Below are 27,291 nucleotides of genomic sequence, written 5' to 3'. Positions count from 1 at the left end.
TTTTGGCTGTTTTAAATCACACGGGCTGCATACTTCAGCACACTCCAGCATAATCAATATTTATTCTATTTCACTTTTTCCAAAGCTTCCTGGTCACTTCTACTTTATCTAAGGATTTTTCAGGCCTTTAATCGGCTGTATGGAGCTGCAGCCCAGAGGTGCACGAGGTGGGGGTACTTTGCCTCCTGCCGTCCCTGCTGGCCACGGGCTGCTCTCTGCTCCTCCATGCATGCACTGCTATTTTTTCCTCTTTGGATAAAAATGTTATTTTTGTTTGTTAAGGATCGAGCCTCAGTCCCACTGGCATCTACAGACACATTCTTGATTTTAACAGGCCCCAGAATTGGTCTTGGTAAGAAAGAAGTTTGTCTTGCAAAGATATTTCAAATATTTCTCGCTCATTCAACTGCTTCACCTAACTTGAGGACAAGCAGTGGCAATAGATTTCTTCTCTATTAGTTGATTTTCTTCACAGGTCAACAGTTTCATACTGATAAAAATCACATTTAATAACTTAATGAGCTCCAACACATGAAGTAGATCATATTAAACATGCGGGTCTTTGAAAACACAAGACAAGAGCCCACGGCTGTGCACACATATTTTCCTCAGAACAACGTGGGGCTGTTCAGCAGCTTGTCTGCATCTGAACCCTGTCCCCAAAGCCAGCTCACCTCGCCTACCCCTGGCTTTCTCCAAACACGCAGCCACTGGCAAGCCAGGCAAAGTTTTGCCCTGTGCTTAATGTGCACGTGTGACTCAAGTGCTCAGCAGTAAAAGCAAACACAGCTACAGGTTTACAGTAAAAGCAGCTTTTGTTTCTGGTGCTGCAGTGATATGGTAGGGAAATGCTGGTTTATTGATAGCTGCCCAGGAAACAAGATGGGAAAAGGGGGTTAACTTTTGCATGATTAAAAAAAAAAAACAAAAACCACTTAATTAAAAAGTTTCACAAGACATTTTCTCACTGAGAACAACCTAACAACTTGCAGCCTTAAACTAAGCTAGAAACAACCATAGTTGGAAAAAAAGTAGCATTTTTCCACAGATATTTTCAAGCTTTGCTTTCCAGAAAAGAAATGTCATTTCAAAAATACATGCTTTAACCCAGAGTCTGGTACTTATTCTCCCACATCTCTCTTAGCTGCAATTTCTCAATGATCATCATGGAAACTGCAAAAAACAACTGATGTTTTAATCCTAGCTGTGCTGGGGGGCTGCAGTAGGACCTGCTGTGTCGTGCCCTCCACAAATGTGGGTGCAGGTAACCCCCATCCCACACACCCCACCCGCTAACAAGTACCACTGGGGCCATGCTGGCAAGTGGACCTGACATTTCTGGGTTTGAGGTGCAAAGCACCATAGGATGGTGATTCCCGCCACGCTTGGGAGTCATGGAGCAAGGACCTTGCTCCCCAACTTTTTATTCCACTGAAAGTTTCATCCTTGACTTCAGCACAGAGGTGGAGACACAGATTCCTACAGCACCCTTATGTCTTTGAGTTTCTCGCTTCCCAAGGGATGACACTTTTGGGAAGAGGGCACTCAGCACCTTCAGAAAAGCAGGCCCTTCCGAGCAGTCCCAAGTTGAGCACCCAAAATAACTCATTTGAGGAAAAACTAGGTGGTAGTATTTTACTTCACACAGTGAAGGCTCAGGGAGCATTTCCCTTACAAACCCTCCCCATCTCCTGTGGGGTAGGAGAATCCAAGAAGTGACAGAGGAGCAGGACGGCTGCCCTTTGGTAAGGTCAAGGCACAACAGCAGGCTGATTGTGGTCCCATGAGAGCCACTCCTTCACCAGCTCATGCCTGGCACTCACTCTGCATTGGCCATCGAACTCAACCTCCTGGGCAAATGTTAGGGAAAATCAAGTGCTGGCATCAAATTCATAGGCGTGTTGCTGTGCCTGAGGCACCTCAGTTGGATGTTGCTATAAATTCTGTACAGAAGCATGACTTTTGTCCTGAAATATTAATCTTTGGAAAAAGGGCAGTGAAAGGCAGTGGGGCACCAAGGATATCCGCCTCTCAAACAACGCTTCAGTTAATGTTCATTAGCAAACTGGGGGTTTCTTATTTGAAGGATGCGCTTGGGATGGTACAGAAAAGACCCCAGGGTACTGCCCAGTGCTGGCTACGAACAGCGCAGCCAGCCTGCATCTCACTTGGCACAAGGCGGAGGAAGTCAAGGTTTCATGCAAGTACACTCGTCTCTCTTAAAAAGGGGCTTTGTGATCATCAGAATAGAGCTGTGCTGTTACAAAATCAAGCCTGATCGCCCCCATGTTACAGCACCCCAGAGCACTTTACAAACTACACTGCTATCCCCACACAGTTGGTGTGACCTCAAGCTTTAGGGTCTTACTGAAAACAAGCAGCATCTGGATGAGAAATTGTCATAACAGTGTAGTAACATTTTTTATATAGGCTCTAAAGTGGGTATTTATAAAATGCTGCTGCAATTATTACATTCAGAGACTCCTCTATGGAGGAGACCGTTGCCATGACACAGAGTTTCTGAGGATGCGTGAAGCCAAGCAGGGAAAAGACAAAGGGGAAATACAGAGCGCTCTACCCTGCCGAGAAAAACTAATGTGGCTCAGCAGGAAACCCCGCTGAATCCATCCTGTCCCCATCATTTGGTTTACACAGTCCAGAACATTTTGCTGGGTCCTCTCCATAGGACCGTATCTCAAGGCCACTGCAGAGACTGCAGCTGTAAGAATGATGCTCATTGTCAGTGATCTTCCCTTTTGAGGCGATTCAAGCACAGCGGGACTTTCACATACAGTGGAGGTCTGCAGTGACATTCAGAGAGGGGACAGCTACAGTCTGAGTCCAAATTCCTCTCGTAAAACTCAATTAAACTCTGAGGTGCTTTGCTCTTTGGTAACTATTGTTTTCTTTTCTTTTCCAAACTTTGCAGGCCCACAGCATTTGCAGACAGCAGCTGTGTAACACATCTGCCAAGCTGATGTAATAGCGCCTTACACTTCACAACACTGATCAAATATTGTTTGCAGCTATAAAATCCATTTGGAGATGGCTTTGTTGTGAATGAAGAATAGCAGCTTTTCATGTGAGGGTTACTGCCGTAGTCTAGGAAACAAAACTGAAGTAAATCAAATGAAAAGTGTAAAGAATCACGTTGAGCTTCTCCGTGATCTTCTTGTTCTCAGCTGTTTGTCCGTTTGGACATCTACACCCAACAAAGCAGCATTTATTTGGTGTCAAGGGAGCCTGCAAATCAGCACATTTGTAACCTATTTCCACTTCTCTTGGCAACTTTCTAGGCTAACCGGGGTCATCATCCAGCATCTGCCTCAGGCTGTCCCATGGCAGGAAGGCGCACCTGCCCCAAAAGTTCCTTGGAGTCTAACGACACCCATAACATGGACCCACATAAACCAACAGCGTTTGCAGGAAGGTCTGGTGCTCAGAGAGTTTCAACGAGCAGGGTTTCCCCCAGCTGCCATGGGCACCCCTGTCTGAGGCCAGCGTTGGTGAGCCTCCCAGAACAGCTGATGGACCACAAGCTAGGCTGGGCGTGAGGACTAAGCCATCCCCATCTCATTTGCTTTGCTCAGGAGAGGGAACAGAAATCCCTTGGAGCAGAGTTCCCCTACCATGAACCCAGTGCAGCGCAGAGAGTGGCCCTTTGAGATTCTCCTGCTGAAGTTGCTCCACTTTGCAAGATTACGTATTTATTGGGGCAAAGAGTAGAAACACCTGTAAGACCAATGCATCACCCTGCAATTTGTGCCCCTAACTCAGCCTGGATTGCTATACCCGCTCAAAACACTCAGAAGAAGGGTCCCCGCAGCCCATTGCTCAGGGCACTCATTTTGGATAAGGGAAACAGTTTGACTTGAAAATTAATTATCTGCAAAAGCCAAAGAGCTCCTCCGGGAACAGTAACAGAAATCCATCCTGCAGCAGCGGTCGGGACCCCAGCTTGCTGCAGGAAACCTGAGTCTCCATCACCCCGGTGTGCGTGGCTGAGCCTCACCCTGCTTTCTCACTGAGCAATTTCAAAAGACTTTGGATTCAATCGAATACACCACAAGAAACATCGCCATTCTCCCTATCTGCACACCATGTCCAGAAAGCAAGACAGAAGGAGTTATTAGAGAAAAAAAATACTATCTTACAGTGTCTGCAAACTGCCCTATTGTGAACAGCACGCTTGCATGAAGTCTACACAAAGCCTGTCCAACAGCACGGTGCCGAGTGACAAAGTGCCCATCCCTGGCTGCAGGGCAAGAGCAGGGCAGGAGCACCGAGGCATGCAGGCAGCTGCCCTTACTGCCCAGGCACCACTTCAACCAGTATCTTCCCAGGCATCGTGCCCCACCTGCGCGGTCTCCAAGCAGTTGCTTCCCTGACAAGCTTATACCTGGAGTAAGATCCTAATTTCCACACCACCGGATCCACCCTCCCACCTCTCCATCCAGCTCCGCACTTGCCCGGGAACAGGACACGACGCTGCGTACAGGCAGAGCAGGTGTTTACACAGTGTTCACAGGAACCGGAGCGGGGAGGGGCTGGCAGCTGGCCAGGTGGCACGATGCTGATGGAGATACCGTGCTCAACGGCACGTTCATCAGAGAACGCGGAGCAGAGAATAGGACATTGTGCTCCTCAACAAGGCCTGCTGTATTCACCAAAAGCTTATTTACAGGACCTGTGAAGAGCAGAGAACTGACAGCCAAGGTCCTGAGGCTGCTTCCTGGCTCTGAGACTAAACTCTTCGGTAGCCGGGAGAAAATCATGTCTCCTACAGCTTCAGTTCCTCATTTGCAAACAGGAACAGGCACAAGTGCCAGCAGGATACGACGTCAGCAAAGGGCCACGAGCATGTCTGATGACAAGAGCAGAAAAGACCCCTGCAGCCCCCACCCCTCAGGCCGATGTAGGTGTCCACGTCTGTACAGGTTGTGTGAGAGCTGGCATCAAAGGATGGGTGTTAAAAGCCCTGTTGAATGAACCGTTGGATGGTCTTGGACTAACTGGACAGCTGGGTAAGAAAAGGTCTCCACAACCCATGGGACTGGTTTCTGGATGCAGCAAAGAACTGAAGGTCTCAGGATCGGCCATGCAGCCCACCAGCCAGGACTCGGTGGCTTCCTCCCTGGGGACTGGAGGCCAAGTGATCATTTTTCCCTACAAGTGAGTTTGCAGCTCACAGGGGCTCGCAGGTCCCACACCGTCTTCTAAAGATTCACAGGGTAGAAAAGCCTGCTAGTAAGAGACATTTCTACTCGGTTCCACCAAAGTCATCCAGAGCTGCAGAGCACATAGGGGTTAACAGCCTTATGTTGCAATTACACCTTTATGGCTGAGGTAAGAGCCTGGCCACAGATTTAGACCTGTGGTGACCTTTCCCCCATGTGAGGAATACCCTGCAGTAAAGCATACCCTGCATCAAACACATTTCCTTCTCTCCACACCCAAGAAGTTCAGCTGCTAAAGAAACTTAGAGACTTGATTGTGCAAAGTGAAAAAACTGCTGTGGTCCTCTCCTGCATTTGCAAGTGATGTCAGGTATGTTGCAGAAGCTATAGATGTAATCATTAGTCATTTCTAACAGCTGCTCTGAGCTACACACACCCTCGTAGGCACCAAAACCTGGTTCAGCTGTTCATGCATCCTGCCCTGACACATATACACTCTTGTTGCCAGGGGTACCTGTTGCAAAGACGAGGTGCTGTTGCTGTCCAGGGGAGCCACGTGGAGCAAATTCACCTTTAGCTATCTCAGTGTAAGAACAACAATTTCTGCTGCTGCACTAAAACCTGGCACATTCAACAGTTTGTAATTCCAGGTGGTGTAGTCTTTCCCCATGCCAAGTGAGTGACACAAAAGACCCATTAAAATATTTATAGCAGAAAGCTTCAATACCCTCGACTGCTGCAAGCCCCTTTGTTTCCCCTGCCCACAGGGACAGCTCGCACCCTGCTGCGGCTCGGGAGCATCTGCATCCCCCCTGAGCCCCGGGCTCAGCCTGCAGGCACCTGCTTTGTTACTACAGCCAGTCAAAACCAGGTTTTCATTTGGAGGAAAACATTAGCAATTAGATTAGGTTTATAAATGCCTATTTCTCTGGAAGATGTGATGTATTGATCCCGAGGAAGATGATGAGGCTCCTCAGACAGTTCTGTCAATAGCCTGATGGCAAACCTCCACCTGCCACACGCAAATCTCTCGCTAAATCCTCGACTTGGCAGAGGCACTTGCAAAACTCGCTTCTACAGAGTGGCTGAGCTGCCATCTCAAATGCCTCCTGGGGAGAGCATCAGCACAATATGGGGGACAAGAGATGGCAGAGTCGCAGGAAGAGATTCAGCCCAAGAAAATGCTGGGAGCTGTGGATGGACGGGGTGTATTTAGAGGGAGCTGGTGGTTCAGGTGCAGGCAGCACACCCTGGTTCCTGGGCTACAGGTGGCAGGTCAGCAGCAAAATGCCTCCTTCAGAGCCAGCCAGGACAGACACACAGCAGCAGCCGCCATGCCACCATTTCAAAGGGACCCATCCCCTGCAAAGCCATGCCCTGTGCTCCCTGGTACAGCCACCACCCTTCCCAGCTGCTTGGGCATGAACACAGACCCCTCTTCCCAAATCGATGCAGTAACGGTCTGCATGTGAGCGTGCCCCAGTGAAAATCTTGATTTCAACTTCATCAGGAGCATCATCTTATGTCATAGATGGGAAACTGAGGCAGTCCTGTCAGGCAGAAACATGTCAAAAACACCCAGGGACTCAAAAAGGCCATGGAAAGCCCCAGGAGGTTTAGTCCATCACTAGGTGTGATGGGTTGGTCACCACGCCAGGCTCAAGGACTTCTTAAATTATCCCTTGCCAGACTGGGGAGGATATTTTAAGGAAAGGCTCACTCTGTTTGCAAGGTCTTTCTTTTACTTCTCCCCAAGCACCCACTCCAGCACAGCGTAGGAGGCAGGATACGGCACCAGATGGTCCTCTGTTCTGACCTAGTGGCTTGCTTCTCCACCGAGGCCTTCCGGGGCTTATCTGCAATCGATGCTTCAGTGCAGGCACACAGGCCCATCAACCCAACCTCAGAGTGTGCTCAGCTAAGAAACTATCCAGCAAAAAAAAAAAAGTGAAGCTTCTGAAAAACTCAAATGACCTTTTCAAAAGGCTTAGACTTATATACACTGAGGGTAAGAGTAAAAATGCAGAAGAAAATGCTGTGAAAGAAAAAAAAAGATAAGAAATAGGGAGAAAATGTTAACTCAGAGCAGTCCAGGCTTGTGGACCATCATCCAGGCAGCGTGTCTGTCCCATGGAGAAATGTTCTCACGGGACCAGCTGAATCACCACCTTACAATAGGAGCTGATCCGTGTGGCCAAAGAGGGATCGGATGGCACCGCATCCAGGCGTGCGCAGAGTGACCCCGGATCAGGCCCCGCAGCCCAGCCTGCGAGCCCCGGGGCAGGAGCCCCCCGTCCCGGGCATCCCTCCAGCAACCGCCGGCGGGGAAACGCTGGCTGTGATAGAGCAGGAGCGCCCAGGGCACTGGCACGGCACAGCTGCTGTCCCTCACTGACACACAAAACCGGCAAAACCTCATTCCTGCTGACCATGGGCCACCGCTGCGGGCAGGACAAGGCACAGCCAGCTAAGGATACCACATTCATGGGAATGTCATCCTCCAGTATAATTTTGGGAGCTGGAGTGAGCAGAAGGGTCTCTGGGAGCCGGGGCTGAGCCATGCTGCCAGGGAGGAAGAGGATGCTCAGGGGAGGTTAAAAGGTCCAGGGTGTCCCTCTGTGCATGGAGTTTTGTGGGGTGGGATCTTTTCCAATTTAGATTTAACAGCTGACAAACTGTGGAAGCTTTGTTCAGAAAAGGCAAAGCAAAAGTAAACTAAATGGCAACAAGGCTTATGTGTTATCTCCTGTTATTGCTGTGGTTAATCCGCTAATGCAAGGGAACAAAATACAGGATGTTTTCATGTCCAATCAGAAAACCTATCTTCTCTTATCACCCTGAACTACACAAAAATTGGGAAAGATAAAAGCCAGCTCAACTATACATGAATTTACATCTATCGCAAGAAACGTAATAAAAGTTTCTCAACACCCAGCCTCGTGGATTCAAACACAGTGTGGGAGTTGAGAAAGTCGAGTTTCTTGCATTTCTAATACTTAGGAGCTTCAACGTACTTTTAATTTTCTCCTATTCTGAATTTCAGTCACTCCTCCCATACGAGAGACTCAGGAAAGCATCTACAGGTGTTTGCACATCAGCACCAGGGCGTGTTTGCCAGCTGTGCAGGGGAAGGTGTGTTTAGCATCTGCCACCGGTACGCACCCTCCCAGCCAACATCATCAGCCTCCAAGCCAGAGCCCATTCAGCACAAAAGACTCCCAAAGCCAAATAAAAACAAACATACATCAATAACTTTCCCATCATCATTCAGTACCATGCAAGCGTTGTTTTTTCCAAGCCAAATTCCAGCTTTGCACACAAAGTAACTCTTGGGAGATTAACAGCAGTAAATCCTTGGGCCGCATTACCTGCCTAGGAACCTGGAATTAAGTTCACTGAAGTCACTGGAACAATTTATTTGCTTTCATAGCCCATATAGCCAGGAAAGTAAATCGTACAGCCAGGTTCCCACAACGGCATCACCTGGAAACTCTGCTGTAAAGTGAGGGAAATTCTAAACAATTTTTCCTGACTTGAAAATGGAAATGCTCAATTCTGGCATTCCCCTCTTGAGCGAAAGCACATCTCCAAACCCAGCTAACCGCTTTCCTGCGGCAGGAGAAGGTCAGTGGCATGGAAAGTGATGGGGAGGAGGATATCACTGGCGCTCGCTGTCTGTCTCGCACCACCCAGCCCTTGGACAGACACCCACGGAGCAGCAGATGGATAATTGCACCTCGCAGGCGGCTCAGCCAGCGCGGGTTCCCAAGGAACAACTCTTCCCCGGGAGCTCCTGACTCAGCCCCACTGTAAAACCAAGTCTAGCATCGCCTGGGAGGAAAAGGGACTGGGAAGAGAAGGCAGCCCCACCCAACCACTTCCACCACAGCTCCTCGCGCTCCTCTTCCTCTGCCCCCAACTTGGCAGCGGCCTTCAGTTTTACTGCATTCAGGAAGCTGGCAGATGAGATGATGGAGGCTTTGGCAGCGGAGCAAGTCGTGGAGCGTGGGACCTGAGCTGTGCTCGTCACACGTGCCGAAACGACCACCGTCACAGCAACACGTGTCAGTCAGCACGAAGTTTCCCATTTGCAGGAGGAGGCGGAGTGCACTCGCCTGGTTTGCGGCTCCGGGATTTCCTTGCAAGGAAGTCTTACCTGTCAAAACCGACTAACAAAAGGCTCCTACCACAAGCACAACCAGCGGCAACATCCGAGCTCTGAACTCCCCATCCAGCCACACGGGGGAAGCTCCGTGTCTCCAAGCATCCTCCAGTTGGGTGGCAAAGACGGTACTTTGGAAGACTCTTTCTTTCCCGCACCATATTTTACACTTCAATTGCTTCCCTCCCACACATCCCTGCTGTCACTTCACTTTTGTCCTGGTAAATGAATGATAAACCATTAAACTGCAGTTGTAGCAAGTGTGATGTAGGGAGAGGAAGCACGTCCCACGTACTACTGACTGCTCCCAGACTACTACTCCTCCGTGGTCCACCCAAAGGGATCTGGACCGACAGCAGCGCAGAGCTTTCGGAGGCTGCTGGCCCTGTACTCCTGCAGCTCTCCAAGGGAGCCCAAGCCATTTTAGACATGAGAATAGCCATAAAAGGCTTGGGATTTATATAGGCTTATATCTCACTGTAAGGCAGATATGGGGAAACATCTTCTACTAGAACAGACCAACGGGTTTCCAGTACTGATGCATGAAGGGAAATGGTTCAAACATGGTCCCAGATCAGGCTGGACGCTCAGAAATCAGTGATGAGCACAAAAACCTTCTGATTTATTTTTAATCTCATGAGTCGAGGAACCTTACTCAACTTTGTATCTTTTTCAAAAATCTCATTTTAAGAATCTATGTAGATGCCAAACCACGTGTCCAGATCCTGCAGCTATAACCACACAAGCGTGCCTTTGTGGAGATATTTTGATTTCATATGATCATTATACAAAGGTCATCTGCCAAGAGGTGGCTAGAAGACAGGGCTCATGCTCACGAGAAACCCACTGCCCGCTTTCACCTGGTTTCCATTACATCGCTCATAGAAAACGTTCACCATCTGCGTCCCCATCCCTGTGTCACCCAGCTCCTGTTCAAGCAGCGTGGGTGTTTCATCACCGACACCAGCTCAAAGAGGATTAAGACTTTTTTTAATCACATCCGTTCAAGTAGCATCCTTTGCTCACTGACTGTGATCACCCCTGCCTACATTTTCCTCCCCCATTTGTGGGGTGCAGGTAAACGAGCAGGTCAGCACAGGGCCGGCGGGCAGGACAGCCCACGGCGGAGCAGGAGCTGCTGTGGTGGGCACCATCCCACAAGAGCACGCACACAAGCAGCTCCTCAGAAGCAGGTGACACATTGGTAAAGTCCTCACCTGTGACTTACCCCCCCGATAAATTCCTCCCGTACCCCAAACTGTGCTTTGCAAAGAGGTCAAGGAAACCGGAATTAGACTGGAAGCTTTTTTTGGGTCAGTGTGTCTTTTTTGTGCCTGGCATGGCTCCAAGCGCTCCAGCTGGAAACAAATAAGGAATGATGAGTGCCTTTGCCTCCTGACAAGGTATACATCCTCCAGCGAGGCTGGAGTCACCCAGGATGCCACTATCCTTCCGGGATTATGAAAGACCTCACAGCAAAAAAAAACAACAACCAACCCTGTTCTCCCCACAAGAAAACAAAATAACAAAAAAGTCAGGGCTCCACACAGTTGAGGAGCAGATCATTGTCCATCGAAGGAAACGTGGCTGAGGCACAAGAGCAGCTTAGAGCCTGAGGGTAAGGGATCGGATTGCGTTGGCTTCTCACATTAAGCCATATAACCACAGCAACATCATTACAACTTTGTGCGATCCCCAACGCAGCCTGGGCTTAAGTGATGTTTAAAGACCAAGGAATGAGGGAGGAAGAGGGGGTGCCTGGCAGAGACACTTTACACACATCTACTGCTTTTCTACTTCGGAAACTGGGAAAGGGCACATCATAGTCATCAGCCTGAGATGCAACTTCCCAGGGAGGACTCCTTTAGTTTTGGCCATGGGGAACCCGAGCAGGGGACGAGCGATAGCAAATAGCCTTCTGCTCCCCGAAAACAGTCTCCTTTCTTCAAAACGCGTTTTTGAGCGATGCCTTCCAGTTCTAAGAAGGGCATGTCAGCAGCACAGCGTGAAACAGCTTCCCCTGAAAAAGCGGGGCCATTCTACTGCTCCTGTAACCCCGCCACAGAAATAACAGCGGAGTCCCCAACAACCCCCCGCGCAACAAGCGCTGCCAGGGGCTCCCCGGGGCAGGCGGACCCCCGCCCCGCCGGACCCGCTCGCCTTGCTCCGCCGGGGACCCGGACCCCCGTGGGCTCCCACGGCCCCGGCGCCGGGATGAAGGAGGCGGCGAGCCGGGAGCCGGGCTGGAGCCACGGAGGGAGCGGGATGTCCCGGGGACGCCCTTCGCCGCCACCGCCGCCCGCCCCGCGGGGTCCCCCCCGCCCGCCCGCGACACCGCACCGGCCGCTGGGGGTCCGGCACCCCCGGGACTCACCGGCGGCGGCGGCCTCCAGCAGCGCGGCGGCCCGCACCAGGCGGTAGTAGCGCTCCATCTCCCCGGCCGAGGTGCCCCCCGGCGGGGGCCCGGCCGGGGCCGGGGCCGGGGCCGGGGCCGGGGCCAGGGCCATGCCCCGCGGCACCGCTCCGCCGCCGGCACCGCTCCGCCGCCGCCGCCCCGGGCCGGCGCGGCCGTCGAGGCGGGGCCGGGGGAAGCGAGCGGCCGCCTCCGCCCGCCCCCCGCCCCGCCCCGGGACCGCCCGCTGCCCGCGCCGCGGGGCCGCCGGCACCGCCGCCTCCCGGCCCAGCGCCCTGCCTTTTTCACTTTTTCCACTTTTTTTTTCCTTTTCCCTCTTTCCCCCCTCCTTTTCCCCCTTTTCCCCCCTTTTCCCTTTTTTTCCTTCTTGTTGTTGTTTTGTTTTGTTTTTTCAAATTTACTGTGTCCCCCAGCACACCACCCTGCAGCCAGAGCCGCTCACCGCCTTAGTGCCTATACCACTTCTCTAAGAAAATATTTTTTCTTTTAAAAAGTGTTTTCATCCTCTGGAAGCATCATTCTAGCAAATTCCTTGAACAATATACAAGAATTACATCTCTATAGCCAAAGCTGGCCAGAGCTCTAAGCACACCGCCGGCCTGACCCATCAGCCTCAGTTTCCCCACTGCTGAGGTTCAAACAATGCCAGCTCATTCTCGACAGGAGCCTGGGCTGTCCTGGAAGGCAGCACGGAGAAGTGGATGTTCCTGTTTTTCCAAAACAACCTTTTAATTATGCTCCTTACTATAATAGCAGCCTTTTTCCAACACTTCAGCAGTCAGGGCTATTAATTTAGGACCCAAGGTCTAACAGTGGTAGTATGAAAATCACTGCCTTTTGGTAGACCGTGTCCCTTCTTACACCGATACAGAATTTTTCAAGGAAAAACTACCCATTCAGTCAGTGCTCCTTGCTTGTAACACAGCAGATCCTCACTAACGTAACAGTTTGAATAGACAATTTTCTGTCTAGTCATAAAGCACATCTTGTGCAACAGGGAGAGTTGATTTTCAGTTACTCATCAAAAAATCCAGCTCAGGTGCACAGCAGTAAAACATGGTTATAAAATAGCCATATGCATGGAAAGACAGCCATGCTGCATTCCGTCTGTATTCTTATAGCAGGAATGCTATTTTCCCTGAACTGTAACAGCTCATGCAGAATTGACGCCCATCCGAGTGCTGAAAGTCTCTTTTTTGTTCTCCTGCTGCACAGAGGATGCCGTGCTGCAATCGGGACTCACCACCACTGAGTGATACGTACCCTCTTCTAACTCCAGCCTCGGGAAAAATAAAGCAAGCCAGTAGAAAGCACAGCTATATTATCCCTAAGGTTTGGCAATCAATCCATTTCTTCCTCTCTGCACAGGAGACAAAATGACTAAGACTGGATCTGGATGAGGTCTTTGCAGCCACCGCACCCTCCTGGAGCCCTGGGTGGGCTAGGCTGGACCACGGCAGCAGGAATCCTGCACATCCCAAAGCTGCACCTCCTCCAGCCAATTCATCAGCACAAGGCACCAGCAGCCAGCTCTCAGCACGGAAAAGCTGTGTTTGCTCAAACTGAAGGATAATCGGGCACAGCTTTTCCTTACCATTGTTCCCTTACAAGCCTGTACGGCCACAAAGATTCTTGTTTTGGAAACCTGGCTGCTTGCAGTGCCTCCTTTCAGGCATTTCACGATAAATGCCCAGCTATTCCAGCAACGCATTCAGCAGAGGCACCATCCGGCCTCTCATATTTTACACTGCCAGAAGCTGCTCGGCTTGTCTGTCTCCTCCAGAGATGAGTGTAACTCTCTGCCTGCCCAAGCAACGATAAGCTGAGATAGAGGGAACAAGGAGACAGATAAAAAGGAAACAACAATGGCCAGAAACACGGGTATTTCTTTTTCAGGGATTTCCCACCCAGGCCCCATAACAACGTTCAGCGCTCTGAGAGTGGCACGTATACATCTGTGTGTGAAGGGAAAGAGCCCTTTCAGAGAGCTGGGGAAATCTTGCCAGCACCTGCAGCACCTCTGTTTGAAGAGTTTTATTTCATGTGGGTGCAATTCCTTATCCTTAAATCTTAGGGAGAAAGGTGTAGGGAGAATTCCTACTAATTTCATTAATGCCAGATCAGAGGCTGGGGAAAAAACCTCAAACAAATTCAAAACCCTCTTCTTTTCTTCTTCTTTTTTTTTTTTTTTTTTTCCTTCAGATAAAGGCTAGAAGGTTTTGTGGGGACTGGTGTTATTATTTGGTTTTTAGAAATCACTTCAAAACTACCTGTTTAGTCAAACAGGAATGCTCCATTTTAGGCAACCACAGACATCTGTTATAGTGATGCGATTGCCTTTTAAGACTGATCTGAATAATTACACCAGCTATTTCTTCCAGCGTGTATTTTTGTTATAATTTGGAGAAAACATAGATTTAATTTCTGCAGCTTCCAAAAGCTTCTGCTTTCATACTTCATCGTGGGACTGTGCAGAAAGCGAGAGCTGAGCAGCGAGTCTGGCTGCGGCTGCTCCATCCGCACCACATCCCTTGGAGACGTTGCCCAGTTAGAGGCTTCTGAAAGTGTCTTGATCAACGTCCATCTGTCACCATCAGCTCGGTCCATCCTGTCTCCTAGTCTCTCCTTCAGAAACACCCTTCTGCTGACAGTTGCTGGGGAAAAGAGTTTCTGGTTAAATAGGGTAATTTAACTTGTCACCCTCAATTACGCCCTCTGCCCCAGCTCTCATACGCAGTCCTGCAGGTGCCAGATAATTTCTCCAAGATACAGCCCAGCTCTCATCACTCCAGGGCATAATTGTTGCAACATTTTTCCCTAGCTTGCCCAAATCCCATTTTTCTTGCTACACCACCTGGAAGGCTGCTGCAGACAACTTTGCCCCACTCCATCACATTAGCCTCATTAGTTTTTACAGACAATTCCTCCACGGATCCTCTCCCTGCCTGCACATCTGCTTTGAGCCTCCTGCTTAGTCCCTGAGCCCCAGCTGCTATGGGGAGCAGCTGCTTGGTCTTTTGTGCCTGAACTCCGGTGAGCAAAGTGGGACAGAAGGGCTTTAATTTTTTTCAGGGTGATGCTGAGAACTGGAAAAATAGAGCTGGCTAAATGTAATTTGGAGTCAAACTGATGTGGAAGGGAATTGCTCACCTCTGGAATAAGCATAGCAACATCAAAGTACCTGTGCAGGACAGTAATTAAGCTCCGGTTGGTTTTCATAAATAGGGATTTTAGGAGGATTTCATGTGCACAAGGCAGCATCACTCAAATCCAGGGGGACTGTCTGCTGTGGGCTCTTCCCAAGCTGGTCCAGGAGGAGCAGAGCTTCCACAGCCCAGCAGAAATCCTGGCCCCACTGAAGCCAGTTAAGCCTGCACTGATTTCATCAGGACCAGGGTTTTATTTCACCTACTATGTCAATGTGAGAAAGAGAAAGGACTTCACTCCGCTCTCCCACTCTCACTTTTTCTCTGCGTCAGTCAGACCTGCCTCATTTATTGTTACAACCCCCGGTTTTGGAAGGGAACACGCACCACAGGTGCACACACGCCCTTTCTCCGGGCCACAGTGTATTTTCCAGCTTAGCAGGTTATCCCCAGACATGCGAAGACTGAAGAAGCCAACCCCAATCCCAGCAGCGAGGACGGTGCAGACACCTCTCCTTCCGCAGCGGCTGCAGGGAAACAGGGAGGGACGGGGACACTGCGGCCCCTCCGCCTGCCAAGAGCCCTCACACGCCAACAGCCTGACCTTTAAAAAAATTGCTGTCCTTGTTAAAAACCACCTTACAAAATGACATTGCTTCTCCTTTTTAATAGGAAGGTTACACGGGCGTTTTAAATGCTAATTTGGTGCTTTCTGAAATACCCAGTGACCCTCGGCCATCTCCCATCACTTACATTTACTACTTTTGTCCTGTCAGCCTGGGTAGCCAGCTCAGAGTAAAACCCTTTCCAGCTCTTCAGATGATTTTCACTATCACTCACGCGGGCTATTAAGACTCTCAATGCGTGTATCTGGTTTCCAATAGTACAAGCTGCTTCTTAAAGGTTATAGTTTGTTTTAAATAGCACAGCCATCTGTCCTCCGGTGGCTGATGGGAGCTGAAGAAATCGAAGCAGCCAAAACAGAATTTTTCAAACTGTCAGTTTTTCGCTATAAACACTTCGTTTGAATCAGACCTATGTCCCCCTCCCCCCAAAAAAAACCTATTGTCTATGCGTTTTTCTTGTGTATTATACAAACACTGTGAGTCTTGCTTTAACAGTTTCATTGCATTGTTGGAACTTCTTCAGTGCAAATATCTGGCCTGAACTTCACCAGCTCCAGGCACTTTACAAAGCACAGAATAATCCTCATTTGTGTGCTTCTAGTCTTTGAACTAAAAAATGCTCACTTATTACAGCTAGCCACGACACACAGAACCAACGCACAGCATTAACAAAAACTTCATGCACGTAGAAGTCAGGCACATGGACCTGCATTTTTTTTACCCAGTTCTTAAATGTCAGCTAAAGCTCCAAGTTCAACTCTTCTACAAAGCTAAATCAATTTATTCACTTAATTCACAGGACTCACTTTCTTAATTTGACCTTTTTTGTGAGGGAAATGGGTTTAGAGCACATAGTCTGGCTACATGCTGCAGCTGTTACCAGCAGAATTGTTAATACCTTGCTAGAAAAATAAAAATATCAGAAGCAACCAGTATTTCCTTAGGCAAATGCTGCTCCACATCAGAGAACCAAGTATAGCCTTTCTGGCATCGTCTACCCCCCAGTGAAAATGCCGATGGTCCCCCTGGTACTGCCTTGGAGAAGCCCATGTTATAAACTATTGCCTTGGAGCATCCAAGGAGACAAGACAGACAACAAATATATATATTAATCAGAACAACATACCAAAGTTTATTGATTACTTCAAACAAAAGTTTCTGTAATGAAAAAAGAGCAAATTGCATTCATAAAAGGTAACATTCACATTCAATTTCCTTTATATAAAGCAACATAAATGTATAAAATTGCATTTAAGTGAAAAAAACGTAAGGTTGCAGTCCTTTTTTTTTTTTTTTTTTTTTTTTGCAAGAAGCTGAAAATGTATCTTCTCATTGCCTGTATATAATTTACACTTTCTATATACTACATGGTTTTAAAAAAAAATCCATAGCTGGGTATCTGGATAAATGGTGCAGTATTAGGTAAGTTTTTCAACTGTGTGTATACAAATTCAATTTTAATTTTTTATGCAATTCCAAGTCATTTATAATATTCTCATAACGATTAGGATTAGTTTTTGAAAAGTAGCTATGACTACACCAAGTTCCTCCGTTACCACATAACAGTTTTAGAGGGAATCTTAATTACTTTTCTTATCTTTCAGTGTCACTAGCCAGTGATTAAACTTCAACGAATTGTTATGAAAAAACCCCAGCCTTTTTTCCTTCAAGTTTTTCCACCGATAAGCCTGTACTGACCTTTTAGTTCACTAATGAGCGCTGTAACACTGCAACGTGTATTATGGTACATGAACAACAATCACAGCATCACTGTCGGATTTCTGCCACTTCAGCATCCTGCTGGCTTACACCTTAGTTACTGTCAACACTTTTTCTTCCCTTCTCTAACCGCAGGAGTAGTCTCCTTTCCCTGATTTTACAAGTCACCCACAGCAACAGGAATTTCACTCCCGTTACTGCTGAATAACGAGCATCAGATCTTCTGCAGGTCCTTGCATTCCCCAGCACTACACCAGTGCACTAGCTGAAGATCCAAGCCCAAGAAAACCTGCATTTTCCCAAAGAACTGCTATTCAAGACATTTCACATTAATTCCAACCCACTTTTTAGCACGTCTGCCTTGGGTTTGAATGTACAACTATTGCAGTGGCTTGCTCCACCCTGAGACAGGACACTTGAAAACGGGAAGAGAAAGATTTGGTTCTTAGAAGGCTCCATCTTGAAACAGGCTGCAGAAATTAGCCTGTTTAAGTGGCTTTATTCAGACAGTTCACACACACATGGCAAGCTTCACTGTTCCCACTAATGTCACCACCAAAACCTCCAGCTGAATTTCATGGGAACAGACTTTGACCCCAGGAGTAGAGTACGACACAAAACAAACCGAGAAGCAAGGTGTCAGGCTTGGGACCATTCGGGCTTGGAATGGATTTGAATCACAGGAATTAGGCATTTCAGCGCCTGTTTAAATGTTATGTAAACACAAGTCAGCAACTGTATATTTAAGGAGAAAGGTTAGATTTGGCATATAGAGCGTATCTTCATTGTATTCATCGCATACTTGATCTGTAGGCACCACATTTTAGCAAGAAAAGTTGAGAATGGGACAAGGTCTGCAAGTTGAATTCTAGGTCTGTGAAATGAGCTAGGAAAAGGAAAAAAAAAAAAAGAGAAAAAAAAAAGCTTTGCCCATGGGACACATGCTGGAAGTGCAGCTCCTTACTTGCATGCAGCAAGGAGTCGAGCCGCGGTTGCTAACACGGTGCTAACGAACACCACTTGTGCTGAGGCCAGTGCAGCGTGTATAATACAGTGGTCCTGTCCGCACGTCCCCTCCCCTGCTGGGTGATGTAAGAGCAGCCACCAGCCACAGGGACCGTGCACACCCCTTCTTCACTCAGGTAAGGCCCGTGGCAAAGTCCTTCTGACGCACGCCAGAACGTGCCTGCAGCTGATCCGCATCCTGCTTCCACCAGCGAAGACAGACCTCAGGGGTGGCAGCCAGAGAGCAAGATTCGATTCTTCCAAAAATTAAGTGTGCCATTCAGTGAAATTTGGTGAAGGGAATGTTTCGTCTAGTCCCATATTGTTTCTTTGCATGTAAATGACACAAAGCCTGAGCGAGCGGGAGCCAAACCCAGCCGCAGCGTGGAGCTTGTTACTTCTGTACTGAGACTTGAACGCAGAGCGCCAGGGCCAGGCAGCACAAGGAGGGACCTTCACACCAAACAGCGGTGGCACACAGGGTGCTCTGTCACTGCTTATGACTTAACGCAACAAAAAAAAGCTGCTTTTTCCACATATGAAATATCAGAGAAAAAAAAAGTATCGAGAGTCAGGCAGCTCACCTCTGCTGCACACAACCTAAAGAGAAGAGTTCCCACGACCATGGTACAGGTAGATTTAAAAAGAACATGCCAATTTAAAAACCAAATAAAGTGTAAAATGAAATCAGGTTCATGTATTCCTTTATTTTTAAACCGGCTTCTTGTTTCTTAGTGCAAATATCTCAAGATGCAGTTTTATATGCCTGCAAGTTTACAGGCACAGCCCGTGTCCCTGGGATCATCCAAGGACCGCACTGTCACTCAGGCCTTTAAAGTGTTGAAGCAACTGCACCGTGCAGCAATGTAAGCACAACCACAGGAACCTGGGCAAAACGGCTGAAAGTCTGGCACAGCCCAACTTCTGAGATGCTTTCCTCCCCCATGAAAGCTTCCTTCCATCATGAACAGTCACAACACGAGGAAATAATGACCTTTTCTTTATCCTCCACCAGGAATAAACCCATCAGCAAACTGGCCACGAGGATGCTCGGACGCTTCCCAGCACCACGGGTCTCTGCGTGGATACCACCGCTGCGGACAGGCCGCAGGCGCTTCCAGCCGTACCCAGAGCGGGGATAGGCGACTGAACTTTGCACCATCCGTGAAGTTTTCTCCCGAGTTTTCAAGTATTTCTGCCACATACAACCCATGGCTGGGAGGGGGCAGCCCCCCGCCGAGGGCTTGCAGCCCCAGCACCGGGCGAGATGCTCACAGGGCTGCATCCAGCTTCTGCGTGACAGCAGCAGGCTCTCCCCAGTGCCTTCGGGATGCCGGAGGGGGCTGTTATTGGGTTTAAAGTCTGTGCTACTTCTTTGGTCAGGCAGAGCGAGAGACTTCAGCAGCTCTCTGCTGCTCTCGAACAGATCTGCCGCGGGCAGAGGAAGCCCCCGTGTGAAACGGGGCTGGCATTGCTCTCTTGCACTTCAATTCATGCTGTTTTGGATGAATTCCTAAAGAAGCTTTCTCAGCCTCCAATAATGTAGAATTTGGCAGAATTTTTTTGGGGGGAGAGGGGAAGCCACAAGCCCAAAGACAAACAGGTACCATGGGGCCAGTGCCCTGGCTACTGCTGTATCAGCATGGCAGCTTACCGGTCTTGGTATCAAAGAGAACCGTTAGGTTAAAACCATGGTTTTTTTCCTACAGCATGACAATACGCGGTGTTTGTATGGAGCACTTTAAAGTATCCTGAGAGGATATCTTTCTGCCAAATTAGTAACAGCATCTTCAGTCTTCACATAACCATTCTCTATACGTTTGTATGAGACTAACATAGGCTGATCAAAGGGGGCAGTCTGCAAAAATCAGAAGGAAAATGCACATGTATTGCAATTGTTACATTCCCAAACTCATCAAGCTTTTTTCTCTGTTGCTTTTAGAAAAAATACTTAACATTTTATAGAATGATTAGACCATGATAAAAGTGCCAAATTTCATTCACAACCAAGGAACAAATGATAAAATGGTAAATTAATTTTCCCAATCTGCAAAATGCTGTATAAAGTCTAAAAGTGGTATCTGCCTCGCTGTCTCCTGTGGCTCCCATTCTGCCCCAGTCCAGCAGCCTGCCACACCAGTCTGCACCAGTATATGGTAGTGGAGAGCACCACCTAACGTCTGCAGGGAAGGAAGGGCTGCTCGGCTCGCCAGCAACGCGGATTTATGACAGACACATTTGGAGCTCTGGCAAGCTTGGCTGTTGGACCTGCCCTTCCAATTAAACTGATTCTTTAGAAGCAGGTGTGGGTAGAAAGATAGGAGAGGTTTGCAGAAAATTTGCAGTTTTATGTTGGCAGCGGACAGCACACAGCTATGTAATAGGTGAAATTGTGAATTCAATTAGGCACTTTTATTTTTTTTATTCTGCTATTGGCTTACTACGGTATTTAAAATCAAGTAAACTTATACTAGGATGCTCTCTGTGTGCATATATAGATACAGACATGGAGACATGCCTGCCCTACCATATGTTGACATACATAAACAAGTACACGTGTTTAGTTTCAGTCTAGGCAGATGAATTAAAATGTACTTATTTCTATTTGACAGAACAGCATGCATCCTAGAAAAAGGGATTTTTGGTACAACTCAGATGCAATACTGGAATCATTTTAATAGCTGAGATTTGAATACTTCACTGTAAATGCTGTTAGCGCAATTCACTGCATTCTCACATTAAATTTTCTGGTAATATTAGACTAAAGTATGTTATATTTAAAGATTTGTTTACATATTGCAAGATATTTCAGTTAGAGCTGCAAAATATTTCAGTTTGAGAGGATCTGCACACATATGGGATTCTGAAGAGGCTGGAGGGGACAACATCCCCAAATTAAAATGCATCCCAAGCATTGCATCTCCATTCCACAAGGACAGATGCCCCACACCGATAGTCAAGAGGATTACAAGAACCATAGTTTAATTGATTGGGGGGTGGGGGTGTTACATTTGGTTAATTGATGCCTTTTAAAACCATCCCAACTCCTTTGGACAGGGTACCTGTTACAACACATTAGACTCATCTGAGAATGTTCTTAAAAGTAGTGGTCTGACAGAAGGTCTGGCCGACAATGAATCAGGTGCCTTCCTGCTGCTCTGCAACAGCGAGGCAAAGAGACTTATAGCACACGTGACACTTGTCCCTGCCTAATGGTCAAACAATGTAAGACACACACGCACACACCCCTTTTTACAGCTAAGTCATATCATAAGGGATGTAGCAATACATGCTCCCTAAATACCACAGTGATTAATACTGGCTGGGTCTTGCAGTGCAAGAGGCACAGAGGATATTCAGAAACTAGCCCTGCTTCCTGAAATGGTTAACTTCAGGCTTGGGGGTTTATGCTACAGGTGCTTTCGAGGAAGAAACCATCCTTGATCTTCACGCAACTGGTATTTTTAAAATAGCAAGTAATACTGGAGATCTGCAGTGAAACCAAATGCTAGGAACATGTTTTCAAGCCACTTTGCTGTAGCCCCACCATCTCCATGGTCAGCAAGTCCACAACTACCCCTTGTTGTGAGGGTTGAGTGCAGTGGGTTATTCACTTGTACAACTGTAGCACTAGCAAGTGGGATGGACTGGGCAAGACAGGCACTTGGGGAGCTCCTAGATCAAACGAGCCTGAGCTGTTTGCCAGCTCATCCAAAGAACGATCAAAATCAAGTGAACTTTGCCACACACTTTAGAAAAGTTTGTATATAGTCCACTAACCGACAAAACTACAGTGGGGAAGGAGAGTGTGACCAGCATCGGCCGCATTCACCTCACTCGGACATCCCGAGCACAACCAGCTCACCCACCTGAGGCACGGCAGGAGACCGAAGGGGAAGAGACAGACGAAATATTTAAGCAAAAGATTTAAATTAAAGCAAGAGGAGGGGGAAAAAAAGCAGGGGTTTGCCAGGTGAGAAAATCTAAAGAGGGGTTTTCAGGAGTTAGGCATCAGAAGGAAAAAGCAGTAGAGCAAGCAACACATAGTGACTCAGAAAGAAAATCACCTTATTCACTCCAAGAAAAGCTGTGATTGCTGGAAGTTTGAGAAAGCATGAAGATAGTGGATGTTCCTGAGGAAGGAAGGCGCTTCGTTACCTAGTTCACAACAGCACAAAAAGACAGAAACTTGCAGTACAAGAAAGAGAAAGGCAGAAACCAAGGAAAACAGAAATGCGCCTTGCAGTTAAAAAAAGAAAAAAACCACCAACAAAAAACCAACAAAACATTACCAGACAGAAAATTTAATAAAGACTGAGCAGAGGCAATGCGTTGTGTTATAGGGAACTCGGGGTAAAACCCAGTCCCATCGAGGTCAAGGGCAAACACCCATCAACCTGGCCTCAGTCCATCCTCCCCTTCCAGAGGAGACCCTCAGCTGTCAAGGTGGGGGTTCAGGCACCTAAATAACATCCCTAATCTTAATTTTCATTTAATGCTCCCCTTGGCAAACTGATGTTTTATTTTTTTCCCAATATTAAGGTCAGGATTTTCAAAAAGGGTCTTGATTTGAAATCATCTACCTGTTCTTAGATACCTTTACAATCAGGTGACTGATTTTGGTGTCTGACTGCCAATACAGACATCTAGAGCCGGTATCTGCTTCAGGCGTTTCATAAAGCTCTTGCTCAAAATGTACATTTAAATATGGCTCAGCCTGTGTTTAGTTTCGTATGCACATATGAAGAGACTTTTCTAGTTGACACTTACTTTGCTTTGCTAAACGATTTCACAAGAGCCTTTTTTAACACATATAAAGCACTCTTGAAAGCAAGTATTGCATGGGGGAATGGATCTTCTGGCCAACAGCTGAAGGCAAAAGTGGGTCACCTCTCAGGTGAGTTGAGCTGGGGCTTGGAAACCCCCAGGTCACCATCCTCAAACCACCCTATGTCAGCAGCTGAGAGTAACCCACTCCCAGCCTATTCAACAGGGGTGTCAAGCTAGAAACTATTAAATCGTACTTAACTGAAAGAAATTCCATGGAGCTTCAAAGAATTCAACAATACTTTTACCATCTCTATTGCTTTCAATGTTAATAGTTTGGGGTGGGGTTTTTTTGTCTTGCAGATACATGTTTTACCTCAATGATACTGTGCCAAACTTGGACTTCAAATGGGAGAGGAAAACCTTTACTACTTCACTGGATATTTTTTTTTAAATCAGGATAATAATTTTTAAATAAGGACCACAGATAACAAGTTATCCCAGGTGAGGAAGGTGCACTGAAACCTCACGGGATGCAAGAGCTTCCAGGAGAGAAGCCTGTTTTGAACCTCAGTATTTAGAAGTTCATCCCATGATTTCCTGGGACATGGTCAGACCAGCTGGGCATTGGTCTGCCAGCACCACAGTGCTGGTCCAGGGCATGGCTGGCAGGGCAGAAGTCACCTCTGCATGCTGCTAGCCCTGCGCTGGCCAAATTCTGCCGCTGTGCTGCCGGGCAGAGTGATGGCTGGCCCCGGCTACCTGCCAGGGAGCCACCCTGGCCCAAACCCCCAAAACGCCAACATCTGCTGGGTGTTGGCGGGGGGGGACAACGTACACCCTGCTGGCCTGTGCCCCACCACTGCCTAAGGACATTCAAACCCGATGGCAAGAGGCCATGGCTGGTAAGAGGCTGCGTGTTGACCTGAAGGAGGACTTGCTGATGCTGCAGGGGGAAAAGAGGGGCTGCAGGAGGGAGGGGAGGCGCAGGGAGCAGTGGAGGCATGGCCGGGGTGAGCAAGGCTGCCCAGGGGGATGGTGCTGCGGGGATGTTCAGCATCTCCAGGTAAGCAGAGAGCAAGGGGCAGGTGAGGGGCTCAGTATGGTGCCAGTTGTGAGCCCAGCAGTGCTGGCATTCACCATTTGCAGGAGCGACAAAGAAAACTTAGGAGATGGTTTACACTTCTAAAACGAGCCCTCCTCCTCAGCAGCAGAGGAAAGCTGTTAAGAAACCAAACTGCTTCTGAGGAGAGTCAGACACTGCAGGCTCACACCATGGTATGAGCCCTCGGTCATTAAGGGGAGGGGGGGAAATGTGACAAGACCTGATCCTGTTGTTCCCCCTGCGCCAGCACCTGAGGACATACCTAAAGGGAACATCAGGGGTGCGTTCTTTGACATAAAAACAAGTAGCTTTTTTTCAGGACACAATATGGTGGGTTTGATGATCAGTTCAGGTTGGAAAAGGGTTACTGTGCTTTTTTATAAGAGACAGCAGGTTTCCATCCAGTGAAGGCAACTAAGGAAAGGCACGGGTTGAGTCTCTCCTCACTACAGATCTAGGCAGTATTTTTAGATGAGCTTCTTGACATTTCTGGCATGTGAAAGAGCAAGATGAGACTCTAGAAAGGCTTCCTCAAGATGCGAGTTGTACATGGTACTGTTACAGGTTCATCTGGTGCTTAAGAGAGGTCTTCCTAAAAATACTGTGCAATACATCATCTTGTTCCTTACCTGATGATTTTTCTCTTTTATATTTTTTAAAACTATTAGAAGAATTTCTGGGAAAAGGCTGATAAAGATCAGGAGAACTATTGCCAGCCATGTGGAAACAGAAGTCAGCATATGGGCAAATACAAAATACATTCTTTGCTGCTTCAGGAAAGGCCTGAAAAAGAAAGGACACAAATAAATTCTTGTTAACATGAATTTCCCAAGAAGGTCAGAATTAAAGGCAGATTCAGATCAAACTATTAGCAGTAATGCCTCCCTTTCAGATGGAGATGGATACAGCCTGCACAGAAACAAACTGCCCGTCTTTCTCTCAATGCATCTCCTGCCTTGTACTGCGCTAGTTCTGGAGGACTGTCCTGTCACCTTACATGAGGCATTTTACACCCTCCATATCTGTTTCATTTTGGGACAGGGAGGGGTTTGGATTTTGCTACTATCACCAATTTTGCTACCATCACTGAAAGATAAATTATTCACCTTACCAAAAACCAGATCATTTTATTTCAACTTTGAACTTTGCTATAGCTTCTGGTTTGCTTTTGATGGTGGAAATCCAGAGAACTCCTGGTCCCAACAGGTTATTTGCCTCTTCCTTCCTCCCTTGATGATGGAAGGGAACCGACAGATGCTTGTGAAAAATGCTTCATAAATAAATGATGACAAGGATCCCAAAGCAGTTGTTGCTTAGCATTAACTCAAAAATATTGAGCTATGCAAGTTAAACACACCAGCAGAACACTCACATATTTCAGTGTAGAGAACTGGCTAGATTGCAGATCTGAATCTGTTGGTTAGGAACACTGAAGAGTTAAACAAAGACCATGACCCCCAATTCAACTATTTACATCAGTTCCACATCTTGATTAGCAGGCTGCTGGGTCAAGGATCTAGCCAATAAGCCACGGCAGAAGCCCATGGGATAGCAAAAGTGTAAAATGGAAGATACTGTGAACATCAACATGAACATCTACTCCAGCATGGGAACTAGAAAATTAATAATATTTGTAATGTATTATTGCTTGCCTGTTTTTGCAAAACATTAAACCTAAAATCCTGGTCACACTCAAATCAATGAGAATTTCTCTACTCTGATCCAGGATTTCAGCAGCAGGATCTGTGCTTTCTCCTGCTTATTTCTTCCTCTTAAGCTGCCCCAGAGTGCCGGGTCCTCTTTCCCTGCATCCGCCTCATCTGTTCCTTCCTTCTGTACCACTGGGTTTCTTTCCAGCACCAATTTTTCCTTTCTTTCCTATCCACAAGCACAAACAGATCCTGAAACATTTACCCTGGAACCTCCCAATGAAGATAAGGGCCTCAGCACCAGAAATGACCCTGCAGGCAGAAAAGCAAACCACCTCTTGCCAAAGCTGAGCACCTGGATGGCAACGAGGGAGTTATCTGCTTTCAGGCTATCCCTTCGGTGGGCTGACAACCCTCCTTGAACACAGCCCTCTTCCAGCCCTGACTTTTAGTAGGTGTTGGATGGAGAGATCATCCCTTCCCTCGCGGTAGAGAAAGGAGTGTGGTTGCACACACCTCGCCATCCGTAAATCTCTGGATAGCCCAGATGAGGGGATGCTGCAGCCACGTCCCTGCAAAGCCAGCACTGGGAATTCCCCTAAGAAAGCACCATGGAAAGAGGAAAAGATACTTGCCAAATGACTCCTCCCCAAAAGAACGAGAAAAACACATAGAAGGCAAGGGAGCCCCAAATCACAAAGTGGTTCATCCACGTCCAGAATCGGGTATCTAATGCTAGCTGCGTGAATAAAAAAAAGACAGAACAGGCATTAGATGCAGAGTGTATTTGATTGTATTTATTTGAAATTTCAGACTGGTTTCCCATTAAAGTTGAAGGTTCTCCAAACAGCTACCTCTCTGCATATGTGCACCAGGGAAAATATTTTCAGTATCTACAGATTGGCATAATGTCTACAGGGAAACAGTGAATTTCTAATTGTAACTGACACTTTTTAATAGAATAAATTTGATGCAACTACTGATGCTAAAGAAATGTCTAAAGGTTACAGGGACTGTAATTGCCTCCTGCCACCACCTGCTGTCCTGAACCAAACATAAAAGACCTTTTGTAAGGTCTTATGCAAACTGTTCTTTCTGGAAAGCTCTGTGAAACAAAGCAGATTTGCTATTATTATTTGACAGATGTGCTTTTATAATCCCTCTGGTGCTTAGTCATGTCTGAAACAAGGTGACAGATCCAAGTTCTCTATTGCTCCCCTCCTCTTGCTGGAACTGAACACCAAGGGGTGAAAGTGTGGGGAAAGTCAACCATAACCAACTGGAGTTCTCAAAACAGGGCAAAAAATAGGAAAATAATTTAACCAAACCAAACAATTATAGACCAGTACAGGCCAGGAATACAGACCACAGACTACACAAAGGACAATGTTCAATAAGCAAGTTCTTCCTCTGTGGAAGAAGAGAAGATTTAAGTGTGGTGGGAAACATACTCACAGACACTTTAACACATTCACTGCCTGATTTTACAGCACATACACGTGCAATGGAAAATGACTGCAAT

The 27,291-nt window shown here is 47.5% G+C and overlaps 2 protein-coding genes across 13 annotated transcripts in view; both read right to left on the bottom strand.

Annotated features, from left to right (window-relative positions):
- The window catches only part of MCF2 (MCF.2 cell line derived transforming sequence), a 60,408-nt gene extending 48,542 nt beyond the window's left edge, over positions 1-11,866 (bottom strand). The window contains exon 1 of the mRNA XM_074882672.1: positions 11,714-11,866. Coding sequence (XP_074738773.1) covers positions 11,714-11,846 — 133 coding nt within the window. The 5' untranslated portion in view covers positions 11,847-11,866. The remainder of the gene's footprint in view (positions 1-11,713) is intronic.
- A 4,762-nt stretch (positions 11,867-16,628) lies between these two features.
- The window catches only part of ATP11C (ATPase phospholipid transporting 11C (ATP11C blood group)), a 58,176-nt gene continuing 47,513 nt past the window's right edge, over positions 16,629-27,291 (bottom strand). For 2 of the 12 annotated variants that reach the window (XR_012630649.1, XM_074882248.1), the window contains 4 exons: positions 26,405-26,508; positions 24,750-24,903; positions 21,311-21,406; positions 16,629-20,106 (listed from right to left, as the gene is read on the bottom strand). Coding sequence is in view for 8 of the 12 variants with exons in the window: in XM_074882248.1 (XP_074738349.1) it covers positions 21,314-21,406; positions 24,750-24,903; positions 26,405-26,508 (351 nt within the window). In the remaining 4 variants the exon portion in view is untranslated. Of the gene's footprint in view, positions 20,107-21,310; positions 21,407-21,981; positions 22,407-24,749; positions 24,904-26,404; positions 26,509-27,291 lie in introns of those variants that run through there. The other 10 variants (XM_074882250.1, XM_074882244.1, XR_012630648.1 and 7 more) reach the window with 9 other exon arrangements.

The sequence above is a fragment of the Strix uralensis genome, chromosome 13 (assembly GCF_047716275.1).
Source record: "Strix uralensis isolate ZFMK-TIS-50842 chromosome 13, bStrUra1, whole genome shotgun sequence".
NCBI classification, from domain to species: Eukaryota; Metazoa; Chordata; class Aves; order Strigiformes; family Strigidae; genus Strix; species Strix uralensis.
This window is presented reverse-complemented; position numbering and strand designations above follow the sequence as displayed.